This window comes from Ursus maritimus (assembly GCF_017311325.1).
Source record: "Ursus maritimus isolate PB19 chromosome X unlocalized genomic scaffold, ASM1731132v1 scaffold_X1, whole genome shotgun sequence".
NCBI lineage: Eukaryota > Metazoa > Chordata > Mammalia > Carnivora > Ursidae > Ursus > Ursus maritimus.
In genome coordinates this window covers 6,022,481-6,045,575 of record NW_024423319.1, presented here as the reverse complement: position 1 = coordinate 6,045,575, position 23,095 = coordinate 6,022,481, and the positions used below count along the sequence as shown (strand labels likewise).

The window sequence follows — 23,095 nt, the reverse complement described above, 5'->3', positions numbered from 1 at the left end:
GATAGAGCCCTGCGTCGGATGCCACACTTAGCACAGAGTCTGCTTAAGATTCTCTCCCTCTCGGGGGCGCCTGAGTGGCACAGTGGTTAAGTGTCTGCCTTCGGCTCAGGGCGTGATCCCGGCGTTATGGGATCAAGCCCCACATCAGGCTCCTCCGCTATGAGCCTGCTTCTTCCTCTCCCACTCCCCCTGCTTGTGTTCCGTCTCTCGCTGGCTGTCTCTATCTCTATTGAATAAATAAATAAAATCTTCAAAAAAAAAAGATTCTCTCCCTCTCCCTCTGTTCCTCCCTCCCCACTCTCTCTCTCTCAAAAATAAAAATAATACAATAATAATACAAATAAACAAATAAAATAAAAATTCTTTAAAAAAGAATAATATGCTGTAAGTATAAAATATGCCCTGAATTTCAAAGAATTACTGCAAAATGAAGGATGTAAAATATCTCACTGATAATTTTTATATTGATTACATATTGAAAAGCAGTGGCTACATTTTATAAGTTAAATATATTATTGAATTACTATATATAAAGTATGTATATACTATATATATATATAAGCTACCATATATATATATACTATTATATATATATATACTATTATATATATATATATACTATTATATATATATATATATATTTTTAAACTTTTTAACATAGCTCCAAGAATATTAAAAATCACACTTTGGCCTGAATTTGTGTATCATGTTAGATTTCAATTGCAATGTGCTGCTTTAAGGTAAAAACTAAGGAATAGAATTTCTGGGTAGAAGATTGTGCGAATCTTCACCTTCGATGATAAAGCCAAATTATTTTTCAATCAGAGTGTACCAATTTATAACATGAACAGCACTGCGCAAGAGTTCCCATTACTCTGCATCCTCTCCAATACTTGCGATTGCAGACAATTTCATCACTGCCAATCAGATAATTGTAAAATGGCAGCTTATTGAGGTCTTGATTTTCATTTCTCAGATTGCTAATGAGAGAGGACAAATTCTCATATTTTTAAATTGCCACTCATGTTTCTGCTAATTTGAAGTGCCTATTTTGTCCTTCTCCTCTCTCCCTCCCTGATTTTGTCCACTACCTTTCTTTCTGATTTTCTTCCCGATTTGTAGAAATATTTTCCCTAATACACCAAAACTTTGTATATTATACATGTTCCAAATATCCTCTCCCTATTTATGGTTTGTCTTTTCACTGGCTTTATGGTATATTCTTATAAAGAAAAAGTCTCCATTTTAGTGTCATTGAATTTATCAAACTTTGTTTTTAGGATTAGTAGTTTATTTGGGTCGAGTCTAACCTAGCCTGAGATCATAAAGATATTTGTCCATAGTTTTCTTCTACAAGTGCGGGAACATAAACATGAAATTCATAGACATGTAATAAATCTCCATTTCCTTAGGCTTTCCTCAGTATCTTTAAATGCAGGTTCAGAAATTTTACCATGGATATCTAGCATATCTTTGTTATACATATTCCGAAGGACCTAGGCAGTTTTTTAGCTAGTATAAATGGTGCCTTTAAAACAGTTACGCTTTCTGTTTGTTGCTAGACTATATACAGTTACATTTATATGCTGATCGTATCATGAGCCACATTGCCAAACTCTTATCATTATTTGTGATAATTTGCACATTGATTCGTTCTGCTTTCTATGTTAAAAAAAGTGAATTGCAAATAAAAACGGTTTTGTTTCATCCATTTCATTTTTTTCACATCTCAATCCTTAATCCATATGGAATTTATTTAGCTGTAGGGTACGAAGTAATGGATTTATTTCATTCTCCATATGGATAACCAGTCCATTTATCAAACAATGAAATCTTCCTTATCCAATGATTTCAATGCCTCTGTCAGATACCAAGATCCCATTTATACATGAATCTCTTTTATGGGCTCTCTATTATTTTATATTGATTATAGTATTTCCCTCCTCTAAAGAACTTTTAACATTTAATGCAAGGTAGGTCTAGCGGCAACAGATTTCTTCCATTTATATTTGTCCAAGAAAGCATTCATTTCTCCTTCACTTTAGAAGTGCAATGTCACAGGGCACAGAATTCTAGGTTGGTGGGTTCTTTCTCCCAACACTTTATTTTTTTAGATTTTTAAAAGATTTTATTTATTTGTCAGAGAGAGAGAGCACAAGCAAGGGGAGCAATAGAGGGAGAGGGAGAAGCAGGCTCCCCCTGAGCAGGGACCCCGATGCAGGGACTCAATCCCAGAACCCTGAGATCATGACCTGAGCCGAAGGCAGACACTCAACCGACAGCCACCCAGGTGTCCTCTTCCAACCCTTAAATGTTTCGCTTCCTCCTTCTTGCTTGCATGGTTTCTGAGAAGTCAGATATACTTCATATACTTACTCTTCTATACGTGAGGCATTTGTTTTTCCTCTGGGTTTTTTCAGGAATTTTTCTTCATATATGATTTTCTAGAGTTTGAAAATAAGACCCCTTGGATGTCTTTTTTCGGGCATCTATCCTGCTTAGTGTTCTCTAAGCTTCCATGATCTGCAGTTTGGTGCCTGACATTAATTTGGAGAAATCCGCAGTCATTACATTTCAAATATTTTTTCTATCCCTTTTACTCTCTTTCTTTTCCCTCTGGTATTGCTATTCTGCAAGTTACACCTTTTTTTAAAGATTTATTTATTTATTTGAGAGAGAAAGCGCATGGGGGGGGCAGAGGGAGAGGGAGAGAGAGAATCCCAAGCAGGCTCCGCGCTCAGTGTGCAGTCCATCGAAGGGCTTGATCGCATGACTCAGATCATGACCTGAGCCGAAATCAAGAGTTGATGCTTAACCAACTGAGCCCCCAGGAGCCCCTGCCTGTACCCCTTTTTTAGCTGTTTCTCAGTCCTGGGATATTCTGTTCTTTTTTTTTTTTTTAAGTCTTTGTTCTCTTTGATTTTCAATTTTGGAAGTTTCTTCTGAGATACCCTCAAGCTCAAAGATTCTTTCCTCAGCCATGTCCAGTCTAATAATAAGCCCATCAAAGGCATTCTTGATTTCTGTTTCCATTTTTTTTATCTCTACCACTTCTTTTTGCTTCTTGCTTAGAATTTCCGTCTCTTTGTTTACATTGCCCATCTGTCCTTGCATGCTGCCTAACTTATCTGTTAGTATAGTTTTCATTGTTGTTTTAAACTCCTCATCTGATAATTCCAGTATCGCTGCCATGTCTGGTTCTGTCACTTCAAATTGTGTATTTGCCCCTTGGTATGCTTTGTCGTTTCCTTTTCTATTCAGACGTGATGTACCAGATAAAAAGAACAGTGGTAAATAGGCCCTTAGTAACACTGTGGGGAGGTGTGAGGAACAGGGAGGCATTCTATAGTCCTATGATTAATTCTCAGTCTTTCGGGGAGCCCTTGCCTCTCATGACTGTGAACTCCACAGGTGCTCCTCACTTAGAGGGAACAGGTTCCCTAGAGGGGGATGTGGCTGGGTATTCCCATTCACCCAGATCACTTAGGCTCTGATAATATGCCAGCAGGTTAGGCTCCTGTTAACTAGTTCCCTTGAGGGCAGGCCTTGTTAAGAAAAACAGAATATCTGGCATGTTTCAAAATGGCTCCTTTTCCTCTGCCCCTGACAGAAGCACATAGAACTTTTTCTCCCAATATTTTCTGTGAGAACCTGGTTGAGCTCCTGGACATAAAACTCACAGAAGCATGGGGCCCCCCTCTAGGACTAGGTTCCCCTGGACTTTTGAACTCTCAGACTTGTCTACACTGAGCCTCCTCCGGCAATTTGTTCACTACAGTTCCGATTTTCCTCCCCTGGCACTGTGTCCCACAGCAGTGTCACTCAGGAGTCTGCTCTCGTAAGCCACCATTCCTTGTTTTTGTCTTTTTGTCTCTTCAATCCTGGAGGCAGTGGTTTGCCCTACCTTTCTTCTGTATCTAAGAAGAGCTGACATTTTCTGGGGCCTGGGTAGTGCAATCACTTGGGCAGGCTCCCCACTGAGCAGGGAGCCCGACATGGGACTTGATCCCATTACCCTAGGATCATGACCTGAGCTGAAGTCAGACACTTAACCCACCGAGCCATCCAGGCATCCTGCTATTTGTTTCCTATTGTTTTTTTCTTTAGCCTTCCATTACTGCCTTTTCAGGGCCATATACATATGAAAACAAGTTAAGAATTGCTATGTATTTTGAGTCAAGTTAGCCTTTTATTCTGCAGTTATCCGTTCTATCCATAACAATGTTTTTTGTCTTAGTCTTTTTTTATTCTTTAGTAATATTGCTATCCTAGCTTTCTTTTTGTTCACTGTTTTACCTGGTACATTTTTGTTTTTCCGGGTGTACTTTTCGGTAATCTATCATTTCAACCCTTCCTGGAGGTGTTTACTTCTCGAGATTATTGATATATCTGGACTTGTCTCTATCATCTTACTGGTTTATCTCTGTTCAAACTTCTCTTTCGATACCTCCCTCTAATTCTCTCTCTCTTTCTCCCCCTTATTAAGTTACAACCCAATTCTTGTATTTTGTTCTTTTCATATTCTATTCTCTTTTCCTGTAACAGTTTGCAATTTATACATCAGATAATATTCTCTCAGTGGTCATCCTTGAAATTTTGTTTCATGACACAGCCTAAAGTTAAAAATAATACTTTATGGGGAGGCTGGCTGGATCTTGACCTCGGGGTTCTGAGTTCAAGCCCCACATTGAGTAGAAATTACTTAAAAAAAACAAAATCTTAAAAAACATAATAATACTTTACTCTTTCTCCCAAACAAAACATGGATGTTAGTACATTCTAACACCAAGCAACCCTCTTCCCATCCCTGCCAACCTCAATAACAACTTAGATGCCATTTGATCCAGCATTTTATTTTTGTCCTTTTTATAGGCCAATCAATCAGACACGATTGATATTTCTTACATAAAATGCTTGCTTAGATTGACAGGCATGCTTACCATCTATTCTGTTCAACATTCCATCCTTTTCCAAAACAACTTTTTAAAGTATAACTTAGAAACAATAACATGCACACATTGAAAATACATAGTTCAATAAGTTTGACAAATCTGGCCACCCCATGTTGAAGATGCAGCCACGTGCACATCGCCCAGTGCAGCCCACCCCTTGCTACCAGCTGTGGGCAAGTCAGTCAGCAGCCAGTGGCCATGTTGAAGAGGGCTAGGCCTGGGTTAATCTGGAGAGCACATGCTTCCTTCTAAATGGGGAAGCTGCTACATACTCAGCTGTTGCCACGAGGGTCCAGTCCTGTCAGTTCATTGGATTTTTCATGAGATTCTGGATATCCAGATATTATGAAAAATATTCTGATTTTTAATTGCCAGCAATGGATTCAAATGTCTTAAAACACTGAGCAGGCCAACACAAACTTTTTCTACAGGCGGTACCTTCTCCTTCAAATCACTGTTTTTTGACTTTGCCAGAGATAACGGAAGTCTGTATATTAGGTTGGGGTTAGTTTCCCCTCGACTTCAGGGCGAGGTTCATGCGTGCCTCTTGACCTCTTCCAATTAAAACCAAAACTATGTGTGGAAGAAGAGGGATGAAAAGAGGAAAAATCACAGTAACTGAGACAGTCATGGAAACACTCAACAGGGCCTCCTCTACAGGTGGGAGAAGATGAGAACTTCACATGGTGGAAACGTGCCCTGACGAGGGCCCTTTGGCAGAGTTAAAGAGACGATATCACTTAGGGTGTTTGGCTGCAAGTAATGGTTTTCTCCTTCTCCCCTTACAAGGAGTTTGGTGGTCGGCAGCCCGGGGTTGGTTTAGTTGCTCAAGATCAGTCCTGCCTCCAATCTTCTTTTCCTGCCATTCCTGCTATTTGTCTGATTTTCCCTCTGGGTTTAAGATAGCTCTTGTAGCTCCAGGCACTGCATTCATTTTCCCCGACAAGGAAAAGGGGGAAAGAGCAAAGGCAAAAATGTGTATGATAGCAGAGTTTCTAAACAGCTTTCTCAGTAGCCTTATCTATTAGATTTCTGTTTCCATTTAACAGGCTGGAACTCTGAAACGGCCCCCTATGCTGCAGGGGGAGGGGAGTGGGGCTGCCCTGAATAAAGAGCTCTGTTAAGAAAAAAGGAAGAAATGAATATTGAGCAGACATGACCCGAACATACAGGGCAAGTAATTCTTGGGCAAACATGCTATTATGTTCTTAGGATAATGCTGAGTATCCATTGCCAGACAGCATCAGCAATCCGAATTTACCCCTGGTGTTTCAGAAGCTATGATGTATCTGGAGGAAGTCAAAATAGCAGAAAAGCATGAGGTCCACACCTCCCTGGCCCTCAGGAACGTAGGCTGAGATGATAAATATCCCTTTGCTTCTCTTCAGCCTCAACTCAGTGGCCTTTATAAAGAGATGGTAAAATAATCAAGGTACGGGATCAGGACATAGAGTGACCTTGACCTTGCTGAAATTGTCTTTTGCCATATTTCTAATCTAGGATTTTAGTCCCTTAGGCCTGGCATCATAAACCAGGGGTGGAACATGTGAGTCACATTCTTGAATTCAGGGAGTGATTATGGTCTCAAATTCAAGACTGACAGAGTGGCTAATGATTTGGATCAAGAAAACTTTTTTTAAGATTTTATTTATTTATCTGGGAGAGAGAGTAGAGCCAGAGAGAGAGAGAGAGAGAGAGAGAGAGAGAAAGCATGAACAGGAAGGAGGGGCAGGGAGAGGGACAAGAAGACTCCCCACTGAGCAGGGAGCCCGAGGCAGGGCTCAATCTCTGTACCCAAGGATCATGACCTGAGTCGGAGGCAGATGCTTAACCGACTGAGCCACCCAGATGCCCCTCAAGAAAACTTTTTAATTTACCAGAAACACTGTCAGCTTTGAAACAGCAACTGCCTCTTAGGGAGGGTAGAGCATACCTATTAACTAGAAGTTTAACAGTAGGCTATCAGTACCATGCTTTTAAAAAAACAAACACAAACACAGAAGGATAGGGAAGGATGAACCCCAAAGTGAGCCATTGTCCTCGTTCACTTCTACTGCCTGTTCAGTACTGTTCAGCACTTCGAAATCTGTTTCAATCGTTCCTTCCTTCCATCATTTTATCATTGATTGATTCATTCGGCAAATATTTGAGTAGCTACTTATGCCAAAGAGCTGGGTTCACAGTGGATGTTGATATTAAAAGAATGCTCTCAAGGTCATCATTCAAATGAAAGATCTTGGGTAAGTGTGAAAACTTCATAGGGATTGTAAGAGTCTATAGCAGGGAGTCTACAGCAAGGCTCTTGTGTGAGCCTGATTTGAAAACTACATTAGTAACTTAAGAATATTAGGGACAGCCAAATAGACTCTGATTTGCAATCTATTCCCTGGAAAAGATGGAAAAGGGGATTTAAACACTGAAGAGCAATTCACAAAAAGACTTTTCACCAAGACCTCTGGAAGGAAGATGAAATGGCGCCCTTAGGTCACTTGCTATGAGGAAAGAAAGTCAAAACATCCTATATTACGGTTCCAGATGAGAGAGGATGGAAGGAATATTCCTGAGGCAGCACGGCTAGGTGCCACCAAAATGTCCCCACAGACAGTTCATGATGAACTGCTCTAATGTTCCTCAAAGAAGACCACAAAGTTCAGAGGCACTCGGGGGTGAAGGGCGGACAGAAGGAGCTTAAAATTTGTAGTCTTTCAAATGCTACACAATCCCTTTTGACCAAGGAATCTGAAGTCACTGAAGGACTGTAATGGTCCTCAGACATAGAAATAGAACCTTAGAAGTAGAACCTCAAACTGGGGCACCTGGGTGGCTCAGTCGGTTAAGCGTCTGCCTTTGGCTTGGGTCATGATTCCAGGGTCCTGGGATCGAGTCCCGTGTCAAGTCCCGCATCGGGCTCCCTGCTCAGCGGGGAGTCTGCTTCTCCCTCTCCCTCTGCCCTTCCCCCTGCTCGTTCTCTCTCTCTCTCTCTCTCAAATAAATAAAATCTTAAAAAAAAAAAAAGAACCTCAAAGTGGTGACCAGCAGAGCAAGAGCAAAACTAGAGAGAGTTTGCACCAAGAAAGAGCCCCATGGGTTATAAGGGAAAACGAGAGGCCTATGATGGTTGTAGTTTATGTGGGGCTCAAAGCCAAATATCACTGAGCTTGTGTTAAAGCGTTTGACTGTTCCTAAATCTCGAATGCCACGGAGAAGCATGTCTTACTTATACTGATTAACTTAACCTCAGTCTGTACTTAAAGCTTATATATTCACTTCTCTGCACAAAGTCACATCATTCACACATCTACGGATTATTTTCTTGGCATACAACATTTGAAAATTGTGTCTAATCCATTCCCCCTTTTGGGTTTCAGTATTTGTGAGCCAGGTTTAATAAAAACTTTATCTAGAGTCAACTCTATGAAAACCTTGTGGCAAGTTTTCTAAATCCATTTTTCAGTGGCCTCCAACACGATAGAAGGGAAATGGGGTTTCCTTCTTCCTGGCTTTATTGCTGCTTAGCTCTTTTCGATCCGTGTTTTCTCTGAGAAGAGTATGAACTAGAAATAAATATTTCATAAGCCCCTAAGAGTTTAAATGTAAAAGAGTCTTTCAAAATAAAGGGCCATTCCACAAAAAAAAGTTATTATTTTAGCTCTTGAAACTGAAACAAGTTTCGGGATGGAGAGAGAAATGGGCAAGTTGAGAACTAAGGTATTGATTCATAGGTTTGACTATTGACAGAAAACAGTGAAAGGGACCTCATTTAAAATGAGTCTTTTTTATTCCTTCCCAAGGTCCTTGTGTTGTGTCTGGTGAGTGGACGCTTGCCAGGCAGTAGATATACAGAATTGAAATAAGAAGGCCTTTAGATGCTCAGGGGCCAAGGCCAACCCAATGAACCCACACACCATGCATCTACTACCTGCAAGGCTATGACTGAAGACCCCAGTAGGACCCACTGGCTTGTTTTCCACTGGCTGTCTCCCGCTGATACTAAACCTCAGCCCTCATGTTGCCACTGGCTTTCTGGACTTTGGTATTAGTATTGACTGACTTTCTTGTCTAATGTTCCCTGTGTGGAATAGCCCAATTCTTGCTTGGATTACAAAAATCAACTCCCCAAACTAGCCATCTCCATACAGATGATCCCACTGCAGGTGTATGGGAAGGAGAACCAGATGATGTTCAGACACTCAGCTGCTCAGGAACCACGGGAACGAAGACTAGCAAGAACGTGTAACAGGCATAAACACTCTTGGGCCAATTCACTATCCCATTAAACTTCCATCCCAAAGGATCATTTTGTAAAAGGAAAGATTAATTAAGAGTGGGCAGGAGTCCATCATGCACTTGCTCCTGCCAGAGCAAACTGTAGTCTGGGTCACTCGATCTTGAGAAGCTAAAAGAAGTCAGGCCACTGTTCATGGTCACATGTCCACGGGGTGCTGGTGTAGAATGCACAAAGGTAGGCCTTCTCACCCTTTCCTACCATCTTTGTCATCAGTTATCCTATCAAGGGACATAGGTTTCACATGATAGAAACAGAAGCTCACATTTTCCAAGAAGGGTTTTTATGTGTTTACAGGCAATCTGTTGCCGTATGTATCACGGGCAGTGGGTTTTAAGGAGAGAAAAAATTGCAGTAGTGTTGATGGCAATAATTTTATTTACTTCTTTGCTTCCTCGGCTTCACAACATGAACCAAATATACCCTCTGAATAAGGGAAAATTGTAATAATGCTATTGAGTGCAAATTTTACTGTAACTGTAAAAGCATACTGATAATAGATTTTTTTAAAAAAATTATTGGTATATTGGGATTGGATTTTAGTGCAATGGCTAAAGCCCCAGAAAACAAATTTAATAAAAATGTTTTTGTCAGGAGTATTATATGTCATGATATAGGATCTCATGAACAGGACAGATCAAAGGATTCTGGCTTTAAGTGACAGTGGAACACAAAGATTAAGCAATGACATTTCCAGACGGCTGGGGGCTTGGGGAGGGGGCAAAGACACAGTGGATAATCTCTTACAGGTATGGCATGGAGTTCCCCCCCACCATTGCTAAGCAATGTCTTTTTATTGTCTGTTTCACGTGGACTGTTTTTTTTTTTATATTGCTGCTATTGGTGCCAACTGCCCCTGAACCTTCCAATGCTTCTTGTCACCATCAAAATTCCCAATAGTCATCCCTTCTGAGAAGTGTTATTTCTGGGAATGCTGTCACAGGGACTGACTCTAACTGGCCCTCTCAATGTTCCTCAAAACAGTGTCACTAGGTTATTCATATCTGTGTGGGGAAGCCTCCAGCCAAACTTTGCCCATTATTCTGGTGATGGCCTTAATGTAATTCCCTTGCTTGTGTAGGGCAAGTGTGGACATAAGTATTCCTATCCTCCATCTTGGATATTGTGCCCTACCTTTCCAGAGAAATAATATCGAGCTTCCAAACCTAATGTTCAGAATCACCTCTTTCTCCTCCCTAGACAGGTCTGTCATCATTCTTAGCTGGATCTTTGGGTTTAGCCCAATGTGTCTCGACCTCCCACTTTCCATCTTCCTTGTCGGGACCTTAGGTTATCACATAAGAGCTGAAATGTTGGACCTCAACATCTAAACATTGCATCTGGACATCCAAAAAGGTTGGACTTCAACTAGGCCACTTTCGTAGCCTAGTTGACAACAGCATTTCAGTTAAGGGACCCAGAAACGGCCCACAGTAAAGATGAAGAAACTAAGGCTCAAAGGAAGAAAATGACTTGCTCAAGCGTACAAAGCTAATTTCTACAGAGTCACAACCAGAAGGCTACTAATTTTTCTACCACACTATATTGTCTCTACTAATGCCCATATTAAAATATATATATTATCTTTATTATTAAAATAATATTATATCATTATATACTATTAATATTATTAGACACTTTATGTTATATATAATTACATATTATATATACTGTATTATATATTATATGTGTGTATTATTATAAATATTTTATATATTTAATTAATGTGGAATAAATATGTAATTACTGATATATAATTCATATATGATAATTATATAAAAAGTAATTGAATTAATTTTATATGATATTTATAATAATTTAATACACATAATATTGTATATCATATATAATGTTTAATGATATATAATCAATTATATATAAGAAAATAATATATATTAACATTAACAATGTTATAATAATATATTGTATTATATTATTACATACTGTATATTTTACATTATATATTTTGTATATAATTTTTGTATATATTTTGTATATTTTAAAAATATATTATATATTATAATATATATCATATATATTATTATATATTATATATAATTATATATAAACTTAATTTATTAATATATAATACATATAACATATATGTATATTATCTGTGTATGTATATACAAGTATATAAACATGTATATATAATATACATTAAATATATATCAAAATAATGTAATATGAATATATACCATAACATTACATACTATCTACTAGAATTATATACTATATTATATAGTGTATATTATACAAATATAATATTATATAATAATCATATATTAAAATACAATGTACAATACATGCATAAAATATATAACAATATATTGTATTTATAATATAATAATATACTACTCAATCTTCAAACATCTTGAAGCACTTTATATGATTTAAAGACATTTTCACATCAAATGTGAGGCATGAACATAACTAATGAGCTTTGAAGTATTCTCTTCACTCTGAAAGAGACTCAGAGGTGATGTGACTTGCAGAGCTGAACACAGAACCCAGGTATACAGTCCCCTTTCCAGTGCAACACACCAATCAGACTGTCGGTTGCCACTGGGGAGCCAACAAGCACAAATATTACACATGCACTGAAGTCATGTCGGAAACCAAGTGAAGGATTCAGGCAATCACGTGGATAATTAGGACAGAAATACAAGAATTGATCTGTGTAGCCAGATTATCAGTCCTGCCCACCAGATTCATTTTGACCTAGGACAATATGCCTGCTGGAGAGCTTCCTGCAGACATGGTTTACAGATGTTTTACAGGGAATTTCTGAAGCCATTGCAAATTCTGCAGTAGCCAAAGCATGGATACCATTTCTCTGCTGTGTATAGGAGATGCTTCTTTCTGTATGCCAAAAAAAGGATGCCTTGATGTCCTAGGGATCTGTGAGGCTCAGGGGAGCAGTAAATCTCTCCCTGGAACGCAGTGGTGTACCCTATGTGAGAGCAGTTGACATTTCCAAGTCATTTTCTGACTATAGTTTTGTCATGGTGAAATAAGCTATTCCAGTTTTGTACCGCAGATATTTACTAAGTAGTTACTATGTGCTCATACTATGAACAGCGTGTGTGCTGGGGAGGGGAGGGTGATAAACAAAACCCAATCCCTGGGCTCCAGCAGCTTATCAGGCAATGGAGACTGGACGTAATGGTGTGGGTCAGATTTGCACGGACATTGAGAATACAAAGCCGAAAGTGCTAAGAGCACATGCTATTCCTTCTATCTGGAACATTCTTCCCTTCCGCCTCTCCCAGCTATTATCCATAGCTGAGAAACCCTCTGTATCTTGATTCCTCAGTGGACTTGGCGTCCTTCCACAATATTATCACAATATGGCCTTCCACTCTTGGTGAAATGGGAGTTTTTAAAGAAGAGAGACTTTGTATTTCTGTATCTTCAGAGTTTATCACAGTGCCTGAACACAGAAAGTGCTCGTTACATGACTCTTTAGTTTTGCACTGAGTAAATGAAGGAATGCCTAAGCCCACTCTGGCAAGCAAGAGAGAGGTATACGAAAGGTTGCATCAAGGAGATAGCATTCCCTGAGTCTCGAAGAATAGATATGATTTGAACATAAGAAAATCACAGAGACCAGAAAAAAACAGGTTAGGAATGCGCTCTAAAAATAAAACTTTGAGGGGCGCCTGGGTGGCTCAGTCAGTTAAGCAGCTAGCTCTTGATTTTGGCTCAGGTCATGATCTCAATGTCCTGGGATCGAGCCCCATGTACGGCTCCACGTTGAGCGGGGAAGTCGGCTTCAGGTTTTTCTCTCTCTCTCTGCCCCTCCCCCTGCTCACTCTCTCTCTCTCAAATAAATAAATCAATCTTTTTTTAAAAAGAAAAAAGAAAATAACACTTTGAAAAATAATCATACGGAGAAGGTTTCTGCTTCTACCGTGGTGAAGTAATTGGTACCAAACTTGCTGCCCCACCATAAACAACTAGAAAACTGGACAGAAGTATGTGAAACCAATGTTTCTAGGCTCAGGAATGCAAGCCCTGAGCGAATCAATCAAGCTGCGCCCGACTTTCTTGTCTCCAGCGCAAGCAGAGGGAACTCCAGTTTTACTGAGATATAATTCACTAACCACACAGTTCACCCACTCGAAGTGTGCAATTCAATGGTTTTTAGTATCTCCACAGAATTGGGCATCATCCCAGTCGATTTTAGAACATTGTCATCACCTCGCGAAGAAATCCTGAACACTTTTGCTATCACACCCATATTCCCCCTGCCCTGGCCCGAAGCAACCACTTAATCTACTTGCGGCCTCTATAGATTTCTCTACTCTGGATATTTCAAATAAATGGAGTCATACAGTACGTGAACTTTTGCATCTAGCTTCTTTCACTGAGCATCATGTTTTCAAGGTGGCAGCTTTCTGCACTTTATTCCTCCGTATGCTGTCTATCCATTCATCAGTGGCTGGAGATCTCAGTTCTTTCTACCTTTTGGCTACCATTAATAATGCCTATCTAAAAACTGCTTAGAATAAAACCGAAACTTCTTACGCTCTTTCCCTACAACCACTACTGCTCACTGTCCTTCGGTCCCATGGACTTGCTTCATGTTCCGCAAACATGCCAAGACATGTTCCCACCTCGAGACCTTTACATTGCTGTTTCTTCCGTGGGGACCGCTCTTCCTCAGGTCACCCCACAGCTGTCTGCTTTTGATAATTCTGATCTCTGTTCAAACATTTTCTCACCAGAAAAGTCTTTGCTAACCCTCATTACAGCCCTCCTCTTGTCACTCTCCGTTCTAGAAGTGGGGCTCATTCTCTGCATAGCAATTATTAAGATTACTATTATTGGTTGATTCGTGTTCTTTTTTCTGGACTGTTTTTAACCATTCAAAGGGCAAATCCCATGAAAGTACCGACTTTATGTGTCTTATCTCCTATTGCATCCCCAGGACCGGTATCTGGCTCATGATAAGTCCTCAGTAAACAGTTGGTAAATGAAGACTTCCAGGGGACGGTTAAGATACATACTTCAAGAGAAGGGTCAGAGGAGCAGATAAAAGTTCAAGAGTATCAGTCAGAGAAAGAGAAACACCATATGATTTCACTCCTATGTGGAATTTAAGAAACCAAACAAATGAGCAAAGGCGAAAAAAAAGAAAGGGAGGCAAACCAAGAAACGGACTCTTTTAACTATAGAGAACAAACCTACGGTTACCAGAGAGGAGGCGGGAAGGGGGGATGGGGATTAAGGAGGGCACTTGTGATGAGCACTGGGTGCTGCACGGAAGTGTTGATCACTCTGCTGTACACCTGAAACTCACATAACACTGTGTTAACTAACTGGCATGAAAAGAAAAAGTGTTTGGGGCGCCTGGGTGGTTCAGTCGGTTAAGCGTCTGCCTTCGGCTCAGATCATGATCCCGGGGTCCTGGGATCGAGTCCTGCATCAGGCTCCCAGCTCAATGGGGAGTCTGCTTCTCCCTCTGCCTGCTGTTCCCCCTGCTTGTGCTCGTTCTCTCTCTCTCTGACAAATGGATAAATAAAATCTTTAAAATAATTTTTTTTTAAAGCTCGGGAGTATCAGCAGAAGGGTGATACTTTATCTTCTTGACATTAGGGAACATTTCTCTCTTTTAAGTATTTCCGAAACGAGAATGCATCTTACAATGAAGTTTTGTAAAGCTATGACCGATGTGACGCCTTACCATTCACGATGTCTTAGAATCATGGAACGATAGTGTGCGAGGCACAAAGGGCGACAAGAAAAGGTGGCCAGAGGTGGAACCTTGATGAATATATATATAGGGATTAGGTGGAAAGTTACCTGGGGAGTTGGGCTGTGCTCTTGAAGACCCCAAACTTTTCTTTTGCATTGAGACCAGCCTAATGCGAATCTATTCAATGTATTGTGCAGTTTTCTTCCTACTTGAAACATCACTGAATGTTTTCCTGATGAGTGAAGGGATTGGAGAGGGAAATTTGGAGAGAGTGCAGCACGGCTAGAAGGTAGAGGTGGGTGCCAATCACCAAGGACAAACTTTCTAGACTGCTAGGTGTTTCTCCAGGCCTGCTGTGCTGGGGAATAGTCATGCTTTCCTCGGCCCTATCCAGGAAAATGCCGATGCAGTGGAGGAGTCAGGGGCTGCGCAAATGGTCATGAAGTGTGAGCTTCTGATGCCATTACCAACTTTCCTGCAAGCATTCCAGGCTCAGTCTTTCCCATCCCCTACGGACCTGCCTTTCTAGAGAAGGAGGCGAGCCACAGCTTTGCTTGGGAAGCAAGACTAGCAGAATCTGTTGATCTCCTGTCAAGTGTCTCCAGGCTGATTTGGAGGGAACTTGGAGGTGGAGAGCTGGAAAAACAGGTTCATCAGTTCAGCAAGTGGGAAACTGAAAGGAAAATTTTTGCACATGACCTAAATGGGTTCTTTTAACTCCAAGGAAAATTTGACCTTTAGGTCCACAAGGCATTTCCAGAGACTTCTTTCCAAGCTCAGAGAAATTAAATAGAAGTTCAAGTGATACCGAACATGGAACAATCTTTCAATGTTCTTTTTCATCTTCCTCTCTCTGGGGCCAAAGGTCAGGCCTGGGAAATGCTTCTGTGGCCAGGGGCCATGGCCAGTTGGTCTCTTCCCCAGCCAGGACTGGCTTTGGGAGAGGCTGTTCAAGCCTCTGGGCCAAAGTCAGAAGTTACCCATGATGGGGAGCTCCAGGCCCTGAGGGGTATAGATTCAAACCCTCTGGATGGGCTGAGGCAGGGTAAGCAGGTTAATCCTAGATAGAAAATCCTTCTTGGAACTCGGGAAGGCATTGAAACATATTAGGTGTCTTTAAACCTTTCAGCTCCTACCTACTACTGTATTTCTAGGCTCAACCTTCCAAGTGACGAACTCCCAACCGAGGAAGAGCTACAAAGTGAGGAGCAGAGCGCTGGATCTGCATGAATCACTGGCATTAAAGTATCCTGGGGCACAAACAGTGCGCTGTAATACAAAAGAGAATGGTGAAGATTATGGCTCACAGGTGAGACATTGCTTTGCTTAAGGATATTCAAATTCGAATCTTCTTTAAAGCTGTGTGGCCAAGTATGCTCTGTTGGCAGGCTACAGCCAGCCTCCAGGCAACAACCTTTTTTGCAATCTGACAGAAATCTGCAAATACCAAATGAATGTACCGAATGAATGTCTTTTAAATGGGAGCATTAGAGGCATGCTGACAAGCACTGAAGGAGGCATATTGCAAGTCCCCCTCCACTACTCCTCAGGGCACACCTGATGAGGTGCTCACCTGGTCACAGGACTGATTCTCCTGCCAGGCAGTCACCAGCTGCCAGGAGGCAACCCTCTGGACCTAGCTCCCAATGCAAATGTATTTTCCTTCTTGGGGGAGAACTAGAAGCTCTAGAATCTCTAGCTGCCTGTTTAACTACATTCGCAGAATGGATTGCACACTTGTCCCAACAAGAAATCAAACATGCAAAAATGCAACTGTTAGAAAATTGGACCCACCCTATGAGTTATGCCAAACACGTGAGCACATGCACTAGGAAGCAAGAGACAACCTTCTGCTCCCAAAATGCTTGATGAGGATTTTCCTTGTCACAGATAGTCAGCACCGGCTCTGGCCTCGGGAAATGGTGCATTGAATGTCAGGATTGGCAGGGCCTTAGTGACAACTGAGTCCAGCCTCTCCTGTTATATAGATGGAGAAACTAAGTTCAAAGAGGATAAGTGATTTGCCCAAGGTCAAATACAAATGGTAGAGCAAAAATTTGAGCTTTATTTTGACTCTTGGAATGTCAGAGATTTTAAGGTCCTTAGCAATGTAGCCTACTCTTCCTCTCATTTTACAGAAGGAGAAACTGAGGCCCAGAAATTGGAAGGGGTTCGTTCAAAGTCATACAACTAAGTAATGGCTCAACCAGACATTAGAACCCAGTGTTCTGAACCCCAGACAAATGCTCTTTCTTCTATACGGTGCCACTTCGTGGGTTCTGTTTGGAAACAAAGGAGCTTCAAAGCAAGGAAATGAAGTTTGGGGATCATTGATGCCCAATCTCTGAAACTATCCCTAGCCTGTCTTCAAGTCCCTAACCCAGAAGAAAGCTTTGAGTCAGCAAGGCTAAAGCAATGGGCCTCTGAAGGCATTTCTCTATCTTTCATTTGTCTCTCTCGTTCCTCTGTTTTGCTATTGGTTACCTTCTGCTTGGCTGCTGTCACTTAGTAACTTTGACCAATGACAATCTAGTCTAATAATGTAACTCAGCCCTAGATCCCTTAGACCAAGATTGATGTAACTGAGAATGGAAAGAGAAAGAGACTTGGGGAGGGTATCTGTGAGGGTCACTTGCTGGTTTTTTGTGAGCTGCTCCCTACAATCTGCTGCTTTCCTCTGCCCACAGATAGCACAGAGGAACATTTAGGCAGAGAACACCCCAGAGGAGCCACCGGAGATACGCACCTGAAGAGAAGGAGAAAAGAGAAACTTGCATGTGGGACTGGACGAGCATTAATGTTCTAGGAAATTCTGATGGGAAAATCTGAATAAAGCTCATTCTAGAAGCACCAAAAGCGGCCCCCACTGCCAGCATCCAGCCCACTATTTCTGGCAGACCCTGACCGCTACTCTGGCTGCGTAATGTGCATGTCACGGCCACAATTTTTGTGAGTAGCTGACTTTATCCAGGGACCTGTTCCTTTAAGTACACAAAATGAAAATTTTGTGCCAGTTAAAATAGCAGGATCTATCACCCAAGGAATGAGATTTACTTTCAACTGAGCCAAAGCCTGAGCAGCAATCTCCTTTGCACAGAATCTAGCACAGAGAAATTCAGTTGCATTCTATTTTCACATGAATTCGGCCTCATATTCAGGGAATTCTGAAGAGCAAAGACCACAGCAGAAGCAGTAAATAGTGAGATCTCTGTAAATGATGAAAAGCAGAGCCTTTTCAAATGAGAACAAAGAGGCGCATCTTCTATCTTACTGCTAGTCCCATCTGTTATTCCACCAAAATTTTAAGACTAAGGACACTTGCTCTCTCAAATAGATAATGTGGAAAGAAAGAAATGTGCAAGACAAATGTTTTAGGTATTGATGGTAGAATTTCAGGTCCTGAGCTCTTAGTGGAGAGATATTTGAGGGATTAGGAATCATGCTTGTTACTTCTCGGACCACACTAATGTGGAACCACCATGTCACTTGGCCACTCTTATAACACTTGACATATTTTGCTTTAGGTAATGTCTTGGCATTATTTGCAAGGAGAGCCCATTTCTAAGTTGTAGCCCATCATAAATACACTCAGATTCCAGAGGATGGTACCCATGGGTTTTCCTTTCAGTGCAATCAAAGCCCATTACTGATGATAGCACCTGATCTCCCTCTTCTCCCCACAACTGGTCCCAGCTTTTCAAATGATCTGGAATTTTCAGTGTGGTCAAAGCTGGGAATTCTTCATTATGAGGAGAGGAGTGATGGTGGATCCTTCTATCCAATGGCTCCTTACCGTCTCTTTTGGGAGTAGGCATGTGTCTTTCAAAGCCTTTAGCATAGGGCAATCATAAGACCTTTTCTTCTTGCTAATATTGAAGTGTCCTTAATTGCAAGACTTTGATGCGTCATTATGCTAAAAGCTCTCTCCCCACTAGAAATAAAGAGAAGAAGAAATGAGATCTAAGAAGACAAAGAACCCTGTCCCATATATTTATATTAAAGTTATCTGTCTTTCCTCCCAGACATGGTCTCCTAGAGGGTAGGGACCGTGTCTACAGTAGTGAAAACAGTAGTAGCTCAACAATATTGTTCAGGGAGTGAATAAGTACATGAATGAATATTCCATGAGCCTACTTCTTTTTGAAGACTGGCTGCAAGAAAATTCATCTTTGTAATGGATTGAGAAAACTCCCCCGAAGAAAGAGTGAAGTAAAGTAGTTATTCTTGCCCTCAGTGAAATCTCTGGACATAGAAATGCTGCTCTGTGTGCCTGCATTTTAAGTCTGTCAAAGCCAATGCCTGCCCTCTGCATGACTTTGGGGGATCAGTTCTGCTTACGTTTTCATTTCCAGTTGTCCGCAAGTATTCCATTTGAGTTGCCAACAGCTGCCGTGGCAATCCCATGGATGTTCCTCACATGTCTCCAATTCCTGCATCAGCCCAGATTCCTTTATAGGCCTAGGCAAACTCAACCCAGCCCTCTGTGTCCAACTCTATTAGTTTCCTATTGCTGCTGTAACAAATTACCACAAACCCCGTGGCTTCAAACACCACCAATTTATTATCTTACAGTTCTGAAGGCCAGAAGTACCAAATGGGTCTCACTGGGCCAAAATCAACATGTTGACAAGATTGTGTTCTTTTTTGGAGGCTATAGGGAGAGAGTCCTTTTTCTTGCTTTTTATACCTTCTAGAGGCTTCTCTTTCCCCAATTCTTTGGCTAATGTTACCTTTCCTCTATCTTTAATGCAAGCAATAGTTGATCAAGTCTTTCTCTCACTGCGTGGGTCTGGATTTTTTTTTTCTTCTCATCATCTCATCTCCTTCTAATACTCTTAAGAACCCTTGTGATTGTCTTGGGCCTACCTTGATAATCCAGGATAATTTCATCACCTCAAGGCCCTTAACTTAAACATATCTGCAAAGTCCCTGCTGCCATGTAAGGCAGTATATTCATAGTCTAAACATTAGGACATAGACATCTTTTTTTGGCACAGGGCATTATTTTACCTACTACACCAATTCATTTCATTTCCAAAGCCTTGCCTGATTTTCCTAATTCTCCATGGTCTCTTTTTGTTCAATTTTTCTTACATAAGAGTATCACTGTTTAGCACTTGATTGGGCTTTAATTAGCTCATATCCAAATATTTACTCATTAATTCACTTATTTAACTGGTATTCATTGCCTTGCATGTCTGCTCCATGCTAGTTACTCGTCTGGGAGCTAGGGAAAACACATGGCTCTTGTCTTAGAGGATCTCACTGTTTAAGTGAGAGACACAAATATATAAACAAATACAAGAAGGTGTTTAAAGAATAAGGCTAGAATATGTATAGGCTATGGTTAGTTTCAAAGGAGAGCCTCGTTGGTTCTACCCAAGGAATAGCCTCATGTAGGAAGTAGCATTTGAGCCAGATGAACAGGTGTTGGCCAGGCATGAAGTGAGATTAAAGAGAACATTCTGAGTAAATGGAACAGTGACTTCATACCTGTTCTTCTTTTAGCGGATTTGTAAGCTCCTTGAAGCCAGGAATGCTGTTTTATTTCTCCTCTGTATATCATTTGGGATTTAGCATAGGATGAGACTATGGAAGCTATTGAATAAAAATTTATGGATCAATGAATTCTGAAGGTGAACAAAGTCCTTCTGGCCATGACAGTATAAATGGCAGCAGATTTGACCTTTTACATAAATAATTAGAAAACTGGACAAAGTATATGAAACAACAGATGTCAAACATTAGGCAACAAAAAGTACAGGACTGTGATTCATTAGATATGGGAAATAAATAAGGTGGGCCCTGTGATTGCCTCAGGCTTCTGACTGCTTGTACTTGCCAGACCATTGGCTCATGGAGGGGAAACTCAAGTGTGCAAGTCTCACTGAGTCAAGAAGACACGGATTAAAGCTCATGGAAACTGAGACATGTGGAATCATGGGACAAAGTACCAGAGAAGAGGGAGCTATGCAGAGAAAAAGCCCCAGAAAACTGCTTGGGCTCCTCGGGCGTCTTTTGCTGCATACAAAGCTGCCCATGCATATGGGGCAACTTCACCGGGCCAAGGCAAGGAGAAACTACTGAGGAGCTGTAATCTGCCTAGGAGACATCTAAGTTCTAACCAGTTAAAATGGAGAGACCATACTGAACACCTGGAACATTCAGTAAAGAACGAAAAGAGTCTTGCGTTTCTAGTGAGTTAAATTAACACTAGTTTAGAGGTTATACTTGAACCACCCAAACAAAATTTAAAACAAACCTTGAAAGGATCAAGATGATCCACAAGTAACTTAGCTTCCTGCCAGAATAAACTTCAACACTCTGAAGGAGCATAACAAAATCCAGACTCTCAACAAGCTAATATTCTTGATGTCCACCATTCAATAAAAAATGACTAACACAAAAGAGGCAGGAAAATGTGACCTGTAGCCAGGGAAAAAAACCAGTCCATACATACAGTCTCAGAAATTACAGGGATGATAAAATGAAAAATATTATAAATATAAATATTTATAATTATAAATACATTTAAATGCTGAAAGGAAAACATGAACATGAAGAGGAAAGAAATGGAAGATATGGAAAAAAACAAATGGGACTATTGCCATAATGGAAAATTACAATATCTAAGTGAGAAACTCACTGAATGAGCTTGATATCCTACTACATGTACAAAAGAAAAGATCAGTGAACTTGAAGAATGTGACAACAGCTGAGTATAAGATGGGTTCCACTCCCTTTTGGGCACCTGAGCTCTGGTGGGGAAATTCTGGTTCAGGTCATCCCATTCTCCCTCCTATTATTTAAATCAACCTTAGCTCTCTCCTCAAGAGGCAGAGGGAACATTTTTAGGTTAGACTCTTGGCAGAGTGTTAAACCCTGCCACCAGTGTTGCTTGATGTGATTCACAAAGCATTGCGCTGCACTTCCAAGGTTTTCCATTTATCCAGAAAACCATTTATTAAGAAACCATCAAGAATGCATGAAGTTCCAGGCATGGTGCTAGAAACTGGGGGTAAAAAAATAAATACGAATGGTCCCTTCTAGTGAGAAAGACAAGAATGCATAGATCAGTATAATACAGAGCAATAAACTTGATTCAGCATGTATTCACTAAATGTTAATGCTGTGCTAGTCATTGTGAGCTGCTGATGAAATACGTTTCTGTCTTTAATTTGCTTAAAGTTCAGATTTTCATAAATGTGGTTGAAAGCTAGAACCAAAGAGTACGAATGCTCAACTGCCATGGAGAGGGAGAGATTTGGGATATGTGGGGTTTTGCTTACATGAATTGACTAGCTCTTGATATTAATGGGTTTATTTACCTCATGAGGCTACCACACAGCCATTGGTCCATAAAAATGAACTATGAACACCCACCGTGTCCAAGAAATTTTGCTTGTTCTTAACATGCTTCTACTGAGATTCAATTTCTTCCTGGTCCCTGACTCTGGAATCTACCTGTGTTTATCACCCTTATCATGCAATTCACACTGGTCTATTCTGCTTTTTACTCTTGCATTCATTTCCAAGACTTTTTGCTTGAACTTATCCTACTACACCCCGAAGAGCCAAGCTCCATGCTTGTCTACCGTATTTATTTTAAGGATAGGTGTTTAAGGAAAAAATTTCCATAAACATATATCATTGTCTCCTTGCAAATTATCTTAGCTCATCTTGAACTTGTATATGTTACATTTCATATATTCATATATTCACAAAGTAGAGATATAAAAGATATTAAAAAAGAGACAAATTGAACTTCCAGAGATGAAAACTACAATGTCTAAAAGGAAAAAATACACAGAATTGGGATTAATGGCAGAGTACACATTGCAGAAGAGAAGATTAGTGAATATGAATATATAACAATAGAAACCATCTAAAATGAGGGACACCTGGGTGGCTCAGTCATTAAGCATCTGCCTTCGGCTCAGGGCATGATCTCGGAGTTCTGGGATCGAGCCCCACGTCAGGCTCTTCCTCTGGGAGCCTGCTTCTTCCTCTCCCACTCCCCCTGCTTGTGTTCCCTCTCTCGCTGGCTGTCTCTCTCTGTCAAATAAATAAATAAAATCTTTCAAAAAACAAAACAAAACAAAACAAAAAGAAACCATCTAAAATGAAATGCATGGAGAAAATGTTTTAATGAACAGA

At 40.5% G+C, this 23,095-nt stretch overlaps 1 protein-coding gene across 4 annotated transcripts in view; it reads left to right on the top strand.

The window, feature by feature from the left end:
* The window catches only part of MBNL3 (muscleblind like splicing regulator 3), a 155,676-nt gene extending 137,882 nt beyond the window's left edge, over window positions 1-17,794 (top strand). For all 4 annotated transcript variants that reach the window (XM_040627465.1, XM_040627442.1, XM_040627449.1 and 1 more), the window contains 2 exons: window positions 16,093-16,247; window positions 17,626-17,794. In XM_040627465.1, the coding sequence (XP_040483399.1) occupies window positions 16,093-16,247; window positions 17,626-17,646 (176 nt within the window). In that variant the 3' untranslated portion in view covers window positions 17,647-17,794. The remainder of the gene's footprint in view (window positions 1-16,092; window positions 16,248-17,625) is intronic.
* Window positions 17,795-23,095: the final 5,301 nt, after the last annotated feature.